General features: G+C 37.9%; 1 protein-coding gene across 14 annotated transcripts in view; it reads right to left on the bottom strand.

Annotated features, from left to right (window-relative positions):
* MYO9A (myosin IXA) overlaps nt 1-18,124 on the bottom strand; it is a 384,919-nt gene that overhangs the window by 169,171 nt on the left and 197,624 nt on the right. For 13 of the 14 annotated variants that reach the window (XM_045587331.1, XM_045587314.1, XM_045587304.1 and 10 more), the window contains 2 exons: nt 12,069-12,264; nt 3,247-3,366 (listed from right to left, as the gene is read on the bottom strand). In XM_045587331.1, the coding sequence (XP_045443287.1) occupies nt 3,247-3,366; nt 12,069-12,264 (316 nt within the window). The remainder of the gene's footprint in view (nt 1-3,246; nt 3,367-12,068; nt 12,265-18,124) is intronic. The other variant, XM_045587309.1, reaches the window with a different exon arrangement.

Below are 18,124 nucleotides of genomic sequence, written 5' to 3'. Positions count from 1 at the left end.
TATCATAGTGACTGGTCTACCGGTACTTCCAGTTTTTCAGTCGTAAAGGTCACTTAGGCTTTTATATATATACTAGAGGCCAAGTGCACAAAATTCATGCACGGGGTGGAGGGGAGAGAAGGGTCCCCTCAGCCCCGCCTGCACCCTCTCCAATCCAGGACTCTTCAGGAGATGTCCATATGCTGGTTTAGGCCCAATCCCCAGGATCTTGCCTAAACTGGCAGTTGGACATTCCTCTCACAATCCTGGATCGCTGGCTCCTAACGGCTCACTTGCCTGCCTGCATGATTGCCCCTAACTGGCCCCCCCTGTCAGCCTGATCACCTTTAACTGCCTCTGCCTGCCAGCCTGATCACCTCTCTCTGCCCCCCTCGCCATCTTGGTCATCCCTAACTGGCCCCCTACCGACTGATCACCCTTAATTGCCTCTGCCTGCTGGCATGATTACTCCCAACTTGCCCCCTCCCCCCCCTCCCCCCCGCCTGGCCTGATTGCCTCCAAATGCCCCCCCCCCCCTTCCTGCAGGCCTGGTCACCCCACGCAGCCTGCTGCTCAGTCATTTGGTCACCCATCACTAAGACCCCTGCTGGCCTAGCCACCACACACAGCCTGTTCAGTTGTCCATTGGGTTGTGATGATTGTTTAGGCTTTTATATAGATAGATGGGAGTTGGGAAGTACTTTGTGCAAAAAGCTACACATTCACAATTCTTACCTAGTTCTTAAAGAATGATTCTCCTCAAGTTTCTGCTTTTTCCTTTTTTTTTTTTTTTTTGGTCTTCTAGTCTTTGGGGTCTTTTTTCATTTCTTTCAAATAGTTATTTTGAATTTTTTTTCAAGGTTTTATCATTTTTATCTGAGAGAGGGTTCATTCACCTTACCAATTTACCATTACCTAAACCTAGTAGTCCCTGACTTTTTTTTAAAAAAAAAAACAAAAACCAATATCCCAAATATGAGTTTATAATTTTATATATTATAAAATTTTAATTATTGGTATCACTACAATGGAAAAGGAAATAAACTACCTAAAATAATGAAAAAAAAGTCCAACTTCCACAATTGTAGAAATAAATTTGCATGTGAATGCAAGTAAATGTACAATTTCTTTATATAGACTGTGCTGAAATTTGTGCTTTCCTATTCTGGGCCAACATATACCAAGCTGGAATACAATCAAGCCTAAGGCTAAGAGACATGAAAATCAACAAAACAAATATATCACTTGCAACTATTTATAAGTTAAAAATAATTAATTTAAGCTCCCAGAAAAGATCTATAGATTGTTTAAAACAATGTTCCATGGATTAAAATATTTTAAAAAGAAGGATGGATAAATGGAATAAGAATTTGTATACATTTTAGAAATAATACCAATAATTAACAGTAACATTTAAGGATGTCTTTTTTTTTTTAATGAGATACTTACTTCTGTTCTTTTTAAAATGAGAAAACATTTTAAATAATGTTTTTCAAAATACATTACATATTTTCTTATACCAAGATATAGTAAGAAGAATTAAATAAGAAGAACTAAAGAAAAACAGTCAGAGCCTGGCTGGCATGCCTCGGTGGTTAACATCAACCTATGAACCAGGAGGTCACGGGTAGATTCCAGTCAGGGTACATATCCAGGTTGTGGGCTCAATCCCCAGTGTAGGGAATGCATGAGGCCTACCAATGATTCTCTTTTATCATTGATGTTTCTATCTCTCTTTCCCTCTCCTTTCCTCTCTGAAATCAATAAAAAATATATTTTTTAAGAAAGAAAGAAAAGCCCTAACTGGTTTGGCTCAGTGGATAGAGCATCAGCTTGCAAACTGGGGAGTTTCAGATCCATTCCAGTCAAGGGCATGTACTTTGTTTGTAGGCAAATCCTCAGTGGGGGTGTGTGTGTGCAGGAGGCAGCTGATCAATGTTTCTCTCTCATCGATGTTTCTAAGTATCCTCTCTCTTCCTCTCTGTAAAAAAAAAAAAAAAAATCAATAAAATATATATTTTTAAAAACTTAATTTGCTCTTAGGAATTTCATTCACTTATAACAGCATACTAAAATTTCAAGGAATTTCTATCACAAAACTGAGAAACTAGCAAAGTGTATCTGAAATGACTGTAAAAAGCTTAGAACAGAAAATGTAAGTAGTTTCACCGAAACCAGTTTGGCTCAGCGGTAGAGCATTGGTCTGCAGAGTGAAAGGTCCCGGGTTCGATTCTGGTCAAGGGCATGTACGTTGGTTGCGGGCACATCCCCGGTAGGGGATGTGCGGGAGGCAGCTGGTCAATATTTCTCTCTCATCAACGTTTCTAGCTCTCTATCTCTCTCCCTTCCTCTCTGTAAAAAAATCAATAAAATATATATTAAAAAAAAAAAAAGAAAAAAAAAAGAAAGAAAATGTAAGAAGTTTAGATCCATCATATGCAAATTTCTGAGTTAATCGTCAAGTATTCTGTAGTATCCTTAATTTTATTCTCATTATTTCAATTAGTCTAATAACTATAATCCACAATAGGTAAAAGAACCCATTTTTATGCAGAAGGAGTATAACAAATAGAAAAGAAGAAAATGGAGACCAAGAGCATCTTTTTATACCTATTTTATTAAAAGAAAAAAGAATATCCACTATGATACTGTCATTCTTCCTTAAGCCAAAACATTAATGTGGTAGCTTTGCACTAAACCGGACTAAAGAAAGTCTAATAGGAGGATTCCAAGCAGATTCAACTATAAACGAACATAAAAATCAGCAGGAATTTGAAAGGAGAAACTTGTAGCAGTGCTGAATATATTAATCATCTTGTGGTGATTATTTCATAGGTGCATATATTTTGCAAAAACTTATGAAATTCTATGCTTTTGCATGCAGTTTGTTTTGCCTTAATTAGATTTTAATAAAGCTTAAAAAAAAAGTCATCAGAAAAGAAAATCACTATTCATTTTTACCCATTACTCAACTACTTTAAAGACAAAAATAAAAATCAATTCAGAGTCTGTAACAAAATGTAATTAAAAACTTAAGGATCACAAGCAAACAGACATTCAAAGTAAAAAAACAACAATAGGTATATTGACGTTTTTAAGAGAAAAAAACTAAAGTTCCATTAAAAATATCCTGAGATCAATTGGTCAAAGGATTCTAGAGGTCATATTGCCTATATAATTTATGCCCCACCCTGGTATAGAATGCTCTTGGTTTTCATTTCCAAATGAATATATGATGACATAGTTTATCAAGATTTTCAGCCTTACTGTACTTCTCTTCCTTGCATCTCTGCAGAATCTCTAAGCTCCTCTGGTGGACTGGGTGTTGGAGAAAGCTAAAACTATCCATACTTTTCAAAATTGCACATGGCGCTGTATCATCATGCCCTTAGGAAGCAAAAGAAAAACAAAAAAATTGAGAAAAGAAAAAAACATCATATAAGCCCAAACCAATTGAGAATCAAGGATAATGCTACCAACTTTCTTAGAGTATATAAAAACATATCAAATGATAGGAGTTAAAGGTAAATGATTTTTCCAGTTAATTTGAATAAATTACACAACAATAACAGTAAAAAATAAAGGTCCTTTTTAGTAATCAAAATATCCTTTTCAATACTCAAAGTGTTGGAAGTTAGCACCATACTAATAATTTCTAATTTAGAACACAACTGGTATGGAAATTATAAAAACAATTGGTATGGTTTAGACTTTTTTTAAAAAAATTGACTCATTTTTTTCAGATCTGAAATATAATTGGTATATAATTGGCAACAATGCAAGAAACACTGATGAACTCCAAAGAGAAATTTACCCAAAATAAATTACCAAAAGTTAAACAATTATATCACAAATCTTGCAAATAACAAAACTTGTAGTAATTCCAACAAGTGTGTCAATTTGAAAGAGTGGGAAGAAAGCGCCACAGAGCAGGAAATCCCAGCAGCACTTCTGTATATTTATAAATCTAAAAACAAGCTAAAAAATCTGTACCTTTCCACCAATTCTTATAAAGTGAGACAGAATCAAACTACTGGTGGGAAAAGGAAGAGAGCACTTTCAAATAAGGACCAAAGCCCCAGATTAGTGTTGCTGAAACAATGAATCACTCAAGCAATAATGGGGGAGGGAAAGGTTCAGTACCATAAATACTAGCAATAAATGAATTTAAAAGAGAATATAGGTTTTCCAGGTATGGAGGGAATTAGTATCATTTACTTAGAGAACATCTCTAGACTTATGCCTTTAAATTAAAATTTATGTACCTTGCCTTTAAAAAGCAAAAGTGAATAGTTACCAGATAGAGGTAAATTAAACAATGAACTGAAGTTCCATTGGTGCATATCTATATATATAAAAGCCTAAGTGACTGAACGACCTAACATGTCAACAGGTAGCTATGATGCACATTGACCACCAGAGGGAAGATGCTTAATGCAGGAACTGAACCCTGGTGGTCAGTGTAATCCCATAGGCAACCTCCCTTGGCCGCCAACCCCCTATGGTCCCTCCCCACAGCTGGCCGGGTGGTCAGTGCATCCCCAGAGGAAACCTTGCAGTCCCTCCCCAAAGCTGGCTAGCCCAAATTGGGACTGTGCAAGACAGCCCCAACGGGCACCATTCACCTGCCAGACCAAGAGATCCCACCCGTATGCAAATTCATGCACCATACCTCTAGTCTATCATCCTATCTAATAAAAGAGTAATATTCAAATTAACCATCACTCCATTGCACTTACCAGCCAATTAGGAACAAGTATGAAAATTAACCCCAAGCAAGATGGCTGTGGCCACTGAGCAATCAGGAGGGAGGCTTGAGTTTCCCCAGTGATGGAGGAAGCCAAGCTTCCCACACAACCTGGCCATCCCAGGCCTCCACTCCAGGCTAAAAAGTTTGAATTATAGAAGATAAATCCCAACAGAAATGGCGGCAGACACAGAACAAGGAAGAGCAGGAGGCTAAGATTGCTCCCAGCAAAGGAGAAAGACAAGCTTTCCGCACACCATGGCAGGCTCAGGCCTCCACTTAAGGCTACAAAGTTTTAATTATAGAAGATAAATACCAACAGAAATGGCTACCACCACAGAGGAAGCAGGAGGCTTGGCTTTCCTCCAGGCTACAAAGATTTATTTTTTATTTTTATTTATTTATTTTTTAATTAAATACTATCTGTGTACATACACCATTACCCCCCCTCCCATATATGCCCTCCCTCCCCATAGTTTTGTGTCCTTTGGTTGTATTTATATGCATGTATACAAGTCCTTCGGTTGATCTCTTATCTACCCCAGATCTCCCTACCTTCCCCGCTGTAATTTGACAGTCTGCTTGTTGCTTTACTGTCTCTATATCTATCTTTTGGTTCATCAGTTTATAATGTTCTTTATTATCCATAAGTGAGTGAGGTCATGTGGTATTGACTTCTCCTTCATTGACTGGCTTATTTCACTCAGCATGATGTTCTCCAATTCCATCCAGGTTGCTGCAAATGATGAGAATTTCTTCTTTTTTATGGCAGCATAGTATTCCATTGTATAGATGTACCATAGGGTCCATTTGATCCAATCATCTGCTGATGGACACCTAGGCTGTTTCCAAATCTGAGCTATGGTGAATTGTGCTGCTATAAACATAGGGGTGCATATATCCTTTCTGACTGGTGTTTCTAGCTTCTTGGGATATATTCCTAGGAGTGGGATTACTGGGTCAAATGGGAATTCCATTTTCAGTTTTTTAAGGAAGCTCCATACTGTTCTCCACAGTGGTTGCACCAGTCTGCATTCCCACCAGCAGTACACAAGGGTTCCTTTTTCTCCGCAACCTTGCAAACACTTGTCGCTTGTTGATTTGTTGATGGTGGCCATTTTGACAGGTGTGAGAAGGTACCCCATTGATGTTTTGATTTACATCTCTGGGATAATTAGTGACTTTGAGCATGTTTTCATGTGCCTCTTGGCCTTCCTTTTGTCTTCTTTTGAGAAGATTCTATTTAGATCCATTGCCCATTTTTTAATTGGGTCATTTATCTTCCCTTTATTAAGTTGTATAAGCTGCCTGTAGATGTTGGAAATTAAACCTTTATCAGTAATAACATTTGCAAATATGTTCTCCCATACAGTCGGCTTTCTTGTTGTTTTGTGGATGGTTTCTTTTGCTGTAAAAAAGCTTTTTATTTTGATGTAGTCCCATTTGTTTATTTTCTCTTTAGCTTCCATTGCCCTAGGGCAGGCGTCTTCAAACTACGGCCCGCGGGCCACATGCGGCCCGCAGACGAGTCTGACCCGGCCCGCCAGGTTTTTTGGGCAGTGAGCGCAGCCGAGGTGTTACAGTAGGAATTAGTAATTCATATAGTCCAGCCCTCCAGCTCTCTGAGGGACCGTGATCTGGCCCCCACTTTAAAAAGTTTGAGGACCCCTGCCCTAGGGGCAATGTCAGTGAAGAAGTTCTTTTAGCATATGTCTGAGATTTTGCTGCCTGTGGATGCCTCTAGTATTTTTATGGTTTCCCATCTTATGTTTAATTCCTGTATCCATTTTGAGTTTATTTTTGTGTATGGTGTAAGTTGGTGATCCAGTTTCATTCTTTTGCATGTATCTGTCCAATTTTCCCAACACCATTTATTGAAGAGACTGTCTTGACTCCATTGTATATTCGTGCCTCCTTTGACAAATATTAATTGAGCATAGTGATTTGGGTTGATATCTGAATTCTCCATTCTATTCCATTGATCTATATGTCTGTTCTTGTGCCAGTACCAGACTGTTTTGAGAACAGTGGCTTTGTAATACATCTTGAAGTCTGGTATTGAGATCCCTCCTACTTTACTCTTCTTTCTCAGGATTGCTGTGGCTATTCGGGGTCTTTTATTGTTCCAAATGAACTTTTGGAGAGTTCTTTCTAGGTCAGTGAAATATGCCATTGATATTTTAATGGGGAGTTCATTGAACCTATAGATTGCTTTAGGAAGTATGGACATTTTGATGATGTTGATACTACCAATCCATGAACATGGTATGTTCTTCCATCTGTTTACATTAGGGGTGTCAAACTCAATCAGAGAAGGGGCCAAAATCTAAAATCCAGCCTAAATCGCGGGCCGAATGGTTTACTGAACAGTCATAAACTGTCATTGTGATGGAAACGCAGCGGAGTGCAGTGATGACAGCGCGGTGCGGGCCACATTGCAAGGCCTGGCGGGACGGATTTGGCCCGCGGGCCTTGTGTTTGACACATGTGGTTTACATCTTCCTCTATCTCTTTTCTCAGTGTCATGTAGTTTTACGCATATAGGTCTTTTACCTCCTTAGTTAAGTTTATTTCTAGGTATCTTAATTTTTTTGGTGTGATGGTAAATGGGATTGCCTTTTTAGTCTCTGTTTCTTTAAGTTTACTATTGGTGTATAGAAATGCCATAGATTTCTTGGCGTTAATTTTGTGTCCTGCTACATTGCCAAATTCATTTATTAAATCTATTAGTTTTTTGATGGAGTCTTTTGTTTTTTTTTATGTACAATATTATGTCATCTGCAAATAAGGATAACTTTACTTCTTCTTTTCAAATTTGGATGCCTTTTATTTCCTCTTCTTGTCTAATTGCAATGGCTAGTATTTCCATACTATATCAAACAGGAGTGGCGATAGTGGGCATCCCTGTCTTGTTCCTGTTCTTAGAGGGAATGGTGTTAGTTTTTGCCCATTGAGTATGATGTTGGATGTGGGTTTATCATATATAGCTTTTATTATGTTGAGGTATGATCCTTGTACTCCCACCTTGTTGAGAGTTTTTTTCAGGAAAGGGTGTTGGATTTTATCAAAAGCTTTTTCTGCATCAATTGATATGACTCTATGATTTTTATCTCTCAATTTGTTTATGTGATGTATCGTGTTTATTGATTTGGGGATATTGTACCATCCTTGCATTCCTGGAATAAATCCTACTTGGTCGTGGTGTATGATCTATCTGATGTTCTGCTGGAGCCGATTTGGTAGAATTTTGTTGAGGATTTTGGCATCTAAGTTCATGAGGGATGTTGGCCTGTAATTCTCTTTCATTGAGTTGTCTTTATCTGGTTTTGGTATTAGGGTGATGCTGGCTTCATAGAAGGAGTTTGGAAGTGTTCCTTTTTCTTGAATTTTTTGGAATAGTCTGAGGAGAATAAGTTTAATTCTTCTTGAATGTTTGGTAAAACTCTCCTGTGAAACCATCTAGGCCTGGGCTTCTGTTTGCTGGAAGCTTTTTGATGACTGTTTCAATTTCTTCCCAAGTTACTAGTCTATTGAGGTTTTTAGATTCTTCCTGATTGAGTTTTGGAAGCTTGTATTTTTCTAGGAATATGTCTATTTCCTCCAGGTTGTCCAGTTTGTTGGAATTAGAGTTGTTTGTAGTATTTCATTACAATCCTTTGTATTTCAGCGGGGTCTGTTGTTATTTCACCTCTTTCATTTCTGATTTTGTTTATTTGGGTCCTCTCTGTTTCTTGGTTAGCCTGGCTAGAGGTTCATCAATCTTGTTTATTATTTCAAAGAACCAGCTCTTGGTTTTGTTGATCTTATGTATTATTTCTTTGGTCTCTATGTCATTTATGTCTGCTGTGATTTCTATTAATTTCTTCCTTCTGCTTACACTGGGTTTTTCTTGTTGCTCTTTTTTTTAATTCTTTGTGTTGTAGAGTTAGATAATTTGTTACCATTTTTTCGCAATAGGCTTGTAGAGCTATGAACTTCCGTCTCAAAACTGCTTTTGCTGTGTCCCATAGATTTTTTGGATTGTTGTGTTTTAATTGTCATTTGTTTCCAGGATGTGTTTAATTTCTTCCTTGATTTCTCGGGTAACTCAATCCTTGTTTAATAGTATGCTCTTTATTCTCCATGTGTTTAATTTCTTTGGATTATTTTTATTGTAGTTAATTTCCAGGTTTATGCCACTATGATCTGAGAAGATGCTTGATATGATTTTTATCTTCTTAAATTTGAAGAGACTTTGCCTATGTCCCAAGATGTGTTCTATTTTTTGAGAATGTCCCATGTGCACTTGAGAAGAATGTATATTCTGTGGCTTTGGGGTGGAATGTTCTGAAGATGTTGATTAATTCCATCTGGTCTAATGTATCATTTAGGACTGATATTTCTTTACTGATTTTTTTGTTTAGATGATTTGTCAAAGGTGACAGTGGGGTATTAAAATCTCCTACTATGATTGTATTGCTATTAATCTTTCCCTTAATGCCCTCCAGCAGTTTTTTTAATGTATTTGGGTGCTCCTATGCATATATGTTTACCAGGGTTATTTCTTCTTGTTGGATTGCTCCCTTTAGTATTATGTAGTGGCCTTCATTATCTCTTGTTATGTCCTTCACTTTGAGATCTAATTTGTCAACGAACCAACATCAGAATCATGGGGGTCCCAGAAGAAGAAAGAGAGCAAGATACTGAAAGAAATAGTGACAGAAAACTTACCCCACCTGGTGAAAGAAATACAATAGACTTATAAATCCAGGAAGCGCACAGAACCCCAAACAAAAGGAATCCAAAGAGGTCCACACCAAGACACATCATAATTAAAATCCCAAGAGCAAAAGACAAAGAGAAAATATTAAAAGCAGCAAGAGAAAAACAGATAGTTACTTACAAGGGAGCACCCAAAGGACTATCAGCTGATTTCTCAATCGAAGCTATGCAGGCCAGACGGGAGTGGCAAGAAATATTCAAAGTGCTGAATAGCAAGAACCTACAATCAAGATTACTCTACCCAGCAAAGTTATCATTCAGAACTGAAGAGCAGATAAAGAGCTGCACAGATAAGAAAAAGCTAAAGGAGTTCACCACCACCAAAACAATATTATATGAAATGTTGAAAGGTATTCTTTAAGAAGAGGAAGAAGAAAAAAGATAAAAATTATAAACAACAAATACATATCTATCAACAAGTGAATCTAAAAATCAAGTGAATTAGAAATCTGAGGAACAGAATAAACTGGTGAATATAATAGAATCAGGGGCATAGAAAGGGAATGGACTGACAATTCTCAGGTGAAAGGGGTGTGGGGGTTGTGGGAAGAGACTGGACAAAAATCGTGCATCTATGGATGAAGACAGTGGTGGGGGGGCTAGGTAAGGGCAGAAGGTTGGGTGGAAACCGAGTGGAACGGAGCTATGAGGAGTAAAAGGAGAAACAATTTAATAATCTGAACAATAAAGATTTATTAAATTAAAAAAAAGAATATATCTAACAGTAAATAGAAGAAATGTTTCCTTGCTGAGTTACATCTTAGCAGGATATTTAATCAATTTTATCTTTTTTAAAATTGATGTCCATTGTAAAAAATAAAACGTATCTTAAAAGAAACTTTGCCTTAAGCATTTTTGTAAAATAACTTCTTAGAATTACCGTATTTTTCGGACCATAAGATGCACTTTTTTTCCCCCAGAAGTGGGGGGGGGAAAAGTCCCTGCGTCTTATGGTCCAAATATAGCCTACACATATACTTTTTTAAAAAAGTTTTTTTACTTGCCCGGCTCTGTGTGGTCTCTGTGTGCTTGCCCGGCTCTAAAATGGTTCTAAATGCTGTTTACTTTACAGGGTTGATTACATGTGTTTATGACTGTGATGCTGGGTTTTAATGCACATAAAATATTTTAGGACACTATTTGTTTCAGAATCTTTTTTTCTTCATTTCCCTTCTCTAAAAACTGGTGCGTCTTATGGTCCGGAGCATCTTATGGTCCGAAAAATACAGTAACTTTGCAAAGCAAATTTAATATATCCTTTTTACTTAAAAAACACACAACTATAACTCTCCCTTATCTACATAGGCCAGTTTACACATGAAAATCTGAAAAATGAAAATTAAATTAGTTTTGTCTCTCATTTTAGAAATAAAACCTTCTAAATAGTTTTTCATTTGAAATATATCAAAGCTGAATTTAAAAGTTTTACTGGTAGTAGGCATGCCAAAAAGCCATATAAGTCTCAGAGTCCTAAAAAGATTAGACAAATAAATAGGCTATGTAGAATATAACAGTATACTTCTATTTAAGTTACTCTGGCCAGAAAATGACTACATATATATTAGAAAATGCTCACTACATGGCAATGTTCTATCAAAGGCTAGAACTACAACAAGCAACAATGTGATTGCAGTAGTTAGCAAGGGCTTATGAAGATGCCCTACCACAGAATGTGAAATGGGTATTTTATGATTTAAGGAAAAGGCACACAGAAAAAGTAACCTGCTTTAATCATTTCTAAATGTCAAGATAGAATCCAGTGAACTGAGTTAAGGTTAAGTGCGGGGGAAGGAGAAGGGTCACAACTAATACTTCATAGTCCTGACCAGGTATCTTAGTTGGTTAAAGCATTGTCCCAATACACCAAGGATGTAGTAGGTTTGATCCCTGGTCAAGGCATATACAAAAATCAACCAATGAATGAATAAATAAGTGGAACAACAAATCAATGTTTTCTTTCTCTCCCCCCCCCCCATCTCTCTAAAACCAGTAAATAAATAAAAAGTCATAAACTGATACTTTGCATTATCTAACTTTACCGTCACAATTATAAAGGCAGCAATAGCACTCCAAAAATAATGCCAATAGCTGTAAAATTAGTCAAGAGAAAAGATGACATTTGATTGATTACCTAAATCAGGTTATCTCCACTATCTACACTACCTCCATCCTAATTTTCTGACTCTCGATTTATGCTTCCACATTAAATTGTTTCATTTCTAGTAAAAACTATCACAGAAGAAGCAGAGAAAGATATTGATATCAAATTCTATATACTTAGATAATAATTACATTTCACTTTTTGTTTAAAAATCATAGCAATGTCTTCTTACTAAGTGTCTACTAAATATTAGGTGCTTTTCACTCATTATTCCTATCAGTATAAAGTACCAACCCATATACACACACATACATCTCATATCTATTTAATTAAATTATATGAAGTTCACCAGAACAAATGATATCTGAAACATGATGTTATGGTATGGTAAGAAAACAGAATGGCATAAGATTAGTGTCTCCTTAGGGAAGTAAAAAACAAGAAAAAGAAACATGGTAGAATACTAATACTACTGCTTACCAGTTTTTCTCTGAACGTGTCTCTTCCCGGCTTCCCTGAAAGCAACCATAGCTCTGAAAAAGGCCCGGAGAACTGCCCATCGGAAAACAGATACAGGATCAATTCCAATCATCCCAGAGATAAATGCATTTTTGCTACTTCTCAGAAGAGCTACAATGTCAGGGCGCATATGATCTGTATTTTTTTCCCGGAAATCCTATATGAAAAAAAATGCCAGTGTTATTTTTAATAAAATTATTAAACCAAGAAGATAATTGGTCACATGTTTGAACAGTGGTTGAATAAGGACTATAGAAGTGATTTCTGTTCTAAGTAGCTAACTGAACAAAATATCTACACTAATAAAAGAATAACATGCAAATTGACCGCACCTTTGTGATACCCACCAACCAATTAGGAGTATGCAAATTAATCCAACAAAGATGGCAAGAGGCCGAGGGAGGGGTGATGAAGCAGGTGTTCTGCACCACCCTAGCTGCTCCTGGCCTCTGGGCAGCATGGGAAGACAGAAAGGCAGCTCCGCCTCAGCCAGAGCAAAGGCAGTGCTAGCAGCCAGGGTAAGAAAGGCCCATTCTTGCACAAATCTTTGTGCATCAGGCCTCTAGTCTTCTATAAAATTCCACTCAATCCTAAAACTATTAGATTGTACACTACATTTGAATTAGAAAGTATATTCCACGATTTTATTGCACTTGACAAACCCTGGTAAGGAAGACCTCTCCGAAAGGATACCATATGAAATGACAAGAAAGCTGAAAAATGAAAAGGAATCAGACATAAGAAGGTCAGAAATAGCATTCCAAGCAAAGGGAACATCTACTACCTATAGGTGATGAATATTTGAACAAGTTAGAAGAAAAGCATTAAGAGCAAGGGCTGGGTATTCTAGGCAATGAGTGTTGTGAAAGATTAGACAAATAAATAGGCTATATGGATTACACAATCCTGAATTAGGAGTCTGAATTTTATTTAAGTGTAAAGGCAAGTGACTGGAAAGGTGATGACATGAGCTAACTGCTATTTTCTAAACACCATTTGGTTCTGTGGAGGGAATGAATTGTGCAAAGAATAGAAAAAGGGAGACCAGCTATTGTAATATTCCAGATAAGAGCTGACCGTGACTGGGACTATGTTGGTAGTATGAATAAAAAAGAAAAAGAGTGATCATATTTATGATATGTTATGGAGGTAAAGACAAAGGACTTGTTGGTGGATCGAGACACAGTGATTAAATTAGGTTTAACACCTATAGTTGAGGTTTGAGTAACTAGGTGAAGAGGTGCCATATACTCATATGGAGAAGACTAGAGCAAAGAATAATAGGGAGGAACAGAAGCTTACTGGAAGGAGATCCCAGACTGATATGTATAGTCTGGGCATTTGGCTATAACCAAACCCGGATGGAAGGATCAAAACTTGGAGTAAATCACTACAAGTTTGTTCAACTTTAAAAAATAGCTCTAACTCAGAATTCTATGAAGAATATGCCTAATATGATGTCATCTACCCTCATGTCCAGAAGGCAGTTGGGCTCATCCTATTACTTTCAGGCATTTCCTTTCCTAATTCTTCTTTGTTCACCTGAGAACAGGAAAAAAGGGGCAAATAAGCAGAAGTCTTGGTCCGTGACTTGTCCCTAGATACCCTTTGATTAAAAGGGTGGGGCAAGGTTTATAGTTGTGAGTACAAGAAACAGTTTATTCTTGAAATTTGTATATATCATAAAAGTTAGTAAACTGATAACTTTCAAATCCAAAACATCACCATTGCCATCATCATCATCATTAGTTAATACCTACCAAATGTAGACAAGATGTCAGGCACTAAGTTAAAACACAATAGATAACCTACCCGATTCTATCATTTACTGAATACAGTAGAATCAAGTATAAGACACTTCATTGATAGGTAAACGGAGAGGTACAGAAGTTTGCCAAAAGTCAAACACAGTAACAGTGCAAGAATTAAAATATCAATCTTCACTAACCCTAGACCATCCCATCCTATAACTATACTGCTATAAAAATTCCAGAATTCTTTACCATGATGACAAATATTGATAGAGACCTTCGTTTTCCAAATGTAATGTCTATCTACATAGGTCTTGTCTATCTACGTAGGTTTAGACTTCTAAATACATTTCATAAACTAGTCACATCATTGTACTTGAAACTCTTTTCTCTTGGTTTCTATAACAATACATTTTGTGATTTACTACTTACCTTTTATGCTATCCCTCTCAGTCTCCACTGCTGGTTTCATATTAGAAATTCTTACCATCTGGTCTTATGCACTCTTTTCATTAAACCATCTTACACCAGGTGATCTCAAACATAAGATGGCTTAAAGCACAACCTATATGATAAGGCCCAAATCTGTTTTCCCAGCTCAAATTTTTCTTGTTAAGTCTAACATACATTTCCACATTTCAAAATTCAAAGAATGCATTGTCCATTAAAACAAGGCAAGCCTCACCAAAACCGGTTTGGCTCAGTGGATAGAGCCTCCACCTGCGGACGGAAACGTCCCAGGTTCGATTCCGGTCAAGGGCATATACCTTGGTTGAGGGCACATCCCCAGTATGGGGTGTGCAGGAGGCAGCAGATTGATGATCCTCTCTCATCGATGTTTCTAACTCTCTATCTCTCTCACTTTCTCTCTGTAAAAAAATCAATAAAATATATATTTAAAAAACAAAAACAAAAACAAAAACAAGGCAAGCCTGGAATTTCCTTTGTGGGAAAGTTTTAAACTACTGGTTCAAATCATTTAACAAATATTTGATTTTCAAGTTTTCCTATATGTCAGTTTTAGTAGTGTGCATTTTTCATCAAATTTTCCATTTTATCTACATTGTCAAATTTGTTGATAAAATATGTTCATATCCTTTTAATATCTGTAGGTTATGTAGTTAAGTCTCCTTTTTTATTTCTGATATCCATAATTTGTGAGTCTTTTGTTAAATAATTATTTTTTATTCTTTTTACTTATATCTGTTATCTTCTTAAAGAACTGACTTTTTATTTTGTCAATTTCTCTACTGTACATCTGCACTCTTTGTACTGATCTCTGTTCTTCCCTTATTTCTTCTCCTATTTTACTGAAGTATTTTAAAATAATTTTTTTTTTTTACTTTTCAATTATAGTTAACATACAATATTATATTAACTTCAGGTATACAACCTATTGATTAAATATTAATATAACTTCCTAAGTCAGTGGTTCTCAACTTTTCTAATGCCCAGACCCTTTAATACAGTTCCTCATGTTGTGGTACCCCCAACCATAACATTATTTTCATTGCTACTTCATAACTGTAATTTTGCTATTGTTAATGAATCATAATGTAAATATTTGTGTTTTCTGATGGTGTTAGGCTCTACAGCAGGGGTTATCAACCTGTGGAGATCACCACAATAAGACTAGTATCAATCTGACACCATACATAATTACTACTGTACTTTACAACCTGTGACTATTTCTATAACTAGCAATTTACACATCTTAATTCCTTCCCATTTTTCACCTATGCCCCCCAATGCCTCTCCCATCTGGAAACCATCGAAATGTTATCTGTATCTATGGGTATTTTTAGTTTATTCACTTATTTTGTTTTCTAAATTTCACATATAAGTGGAATACACAGCATTTATCTTTCTCTGACTGACCCATATCACTTATTATATTCCATAAGTCCATCCATATTGTGTCAGATGGCAAGATTTCATTCTCTTTTATGACTGAGTCATATACTCCATTATATATATATACTAGAAGCTCAGCGCACGAAATTCATGTGCGGGTACGGTCCCTAGGTCTGACCTGTGATCAGGGCCATCTTCCCCAGCTGCCTGCAGCCAGCCCCCCCCACCACCACCCACCCCGGTTTCTCATTTGCCATTGGGGGATCAGAGCCTGCCAGCTGGGGTGAAAACCAAGAGGTCAGCCATTCCTCCTGCTTACCAGCCCCACCCCCGCCGTGGGATGCCCTCTGTGTGTGAGGCAACTGGTGGGATGGAGGCCTTGGCCTGGCACCACCCGCACCCCCACCATCCATCCCTGGTTCTCTGTTCACCATTGGGCAATCAGAGCCTGCGGGCAGGGGAAAGGGACCAAGAGGTGGTCAGTGTGCATCGTAGTGACTGGTTGAGCAATCCTGGTCATTCCACCAGTAGAGTCAACTTGCATATTACCCTTTTATTATATAGAATATATAACACTTTTTTCTCTATCCATTTGTTTATCAGTGGACACCTAGGTTGCTTCTATATCTTGGCTATCTCTACCTATAAATGCCTAAGAGACTATTCGACTGGTAGCTATAATGCACACTGACCACCAGGGGGAGATGCTCAATACACAGGAATAGAAACATGGAACAGACTGATGGATCTTAGAGGAGAGAGGGCAGGAAGAGGTTAACCAAATATCTTATATGCATTCTAGAGGCCCGATGCACAGATTCATGCAATGGTAGGGTCCCTCAGCCTGGCCTGTGGGGATGGGGCTGAAACCAGGAGTCTGACATCCCCAGAGGGGTCCCAGACTCCAAGGATACAGGCCAGGCCAAGGGACCCCACTGGTGCATGAATCCATTCACCAGGCCATTAGTTGTAAGTAATGATGCAATAAAGTGAGATGCATGTGTCTTTTTGAATCAGTGTTTTAGGATTTGTAGGATAAATACCCAAGTGAATTGCTGCGTCCTTTGCTATTATTTTTCTAGTTTCTTAACATGGAAGCTTAGATAATTACTTTTTAATAATTCTCTCTAATGTATGCATTTAAAGTTTTAAGTCCTTGATTTAAATGTATCTTACAAATTTTGATATGTTGTATTTTCATTAATATTCAATTTTAATTATCAATTTATTGTGATTTTTTTTGACTCATAGGTTATTCAAAATAATTTTATTTAAATTCTAAACACCCAAGAGAACCAAGATGGCAGCACAGGTAAACACCTATACTTGCTGTCTTTCACAACCACATCAAAATTACAACTAAAAGGCAGAAGTACTACCGAGAACCATGGGAAAGCTGGCTAAGTAGAAGTCCCACAACTAGAGAGGTGAAGAAAGTGCATTGAGTCTAGTAAGAGGTGCAGGGGCACAGAAAGTGCTAGCACCTGGATGTGCTGCTCTTTTAATCAGGAGGGAGACAAAAACTCCTGCTTGTTCTGAACTCCAGCGCCAGGTGAGACTCTGGGGGACCCAGACACATAGAGGGAGAAACTGGGACAGGAACGTAAGAGCGACTTTCTCTCAGAGCTGCTTGCAATGATCATTGTTCCCGCATGAGGGCGCATGATGCAGAGACCCAGGGACCCCTCCAGTGCAGGGCTGACTGGCAGCCATTACTGTTTATTCCACCCTGGTTATTCCCAGAGACCCTGCCCCACCCAATTTACACCACCACCCAAGCTGTGTGCATTGGCTTTTGCATATGAATGGCCTGTCTTTTCTCCTTCTAAAACCTGTTAAACTGCAGCTGGGTCAGGGAGCCCCAGAGGTTCCAAAAGAAGCCCCAAGGCCTGGCAATAGCAGCAGCCTGCCTTGCTTCACAGCTGGGCCTCTTCTGAGCACTTCCAAACTCCAAACAAAAAGGAGGAATCTTAAGATATCTCTGTAGCTCCTGCTGGGAAGCCCCAGTCAGTGTGCCCAATGGTTAGAGTGAGACCATATCAGATTACAACTCTTCATATCCATAAGTGACATACTCAAGGGGCAGACTCAATGAGCACCAAAGCCCCACTGAAGCAATTACTGCCCCATAAGGGTGTCTCCTGTGCAACAGATCTTCCAGTGTGGATACAGCTGGTCATCACAGCCAAATGGCCTGGAAGTCAATTCCTGCCAGTGACAACAGTAATCAAGGGTTAACTAACAAGACTGTGCAAACAGCCCACAAAGGGATGCACCAAGAGTGTCCACCTCAGGTAACTAGGGAGGCTGAACCTCTGGGCCCTATAAGACACCTACCACACAAGGACACTCTATAAACTCAAGGAGATTTAGAAGCTACCCAATACATAGAAACAAACACAGAGAAGCACT

Source organism: Pipistrellus kuhlii, unplaced genomic scaffold (assembly GCF_014108245.1).
Source record: "Pipistrellus kuhlii isolate mPipKuh1 unplaced genomic scaffold, mPipKuh1.p scaffold_m20_p_1, whole genome shotgun sequence".
NCBI lineage: Eukaryota > Metazoa > Chordata > Mammalia > Chiroptera > Vespertilionidae > Pipistrellus > Pipistrellus kuhlii.
Note: the sequence above shows the minus strand (reverse complement) of the source record. Positions and strands in the feature narration are given on the sequence as shown.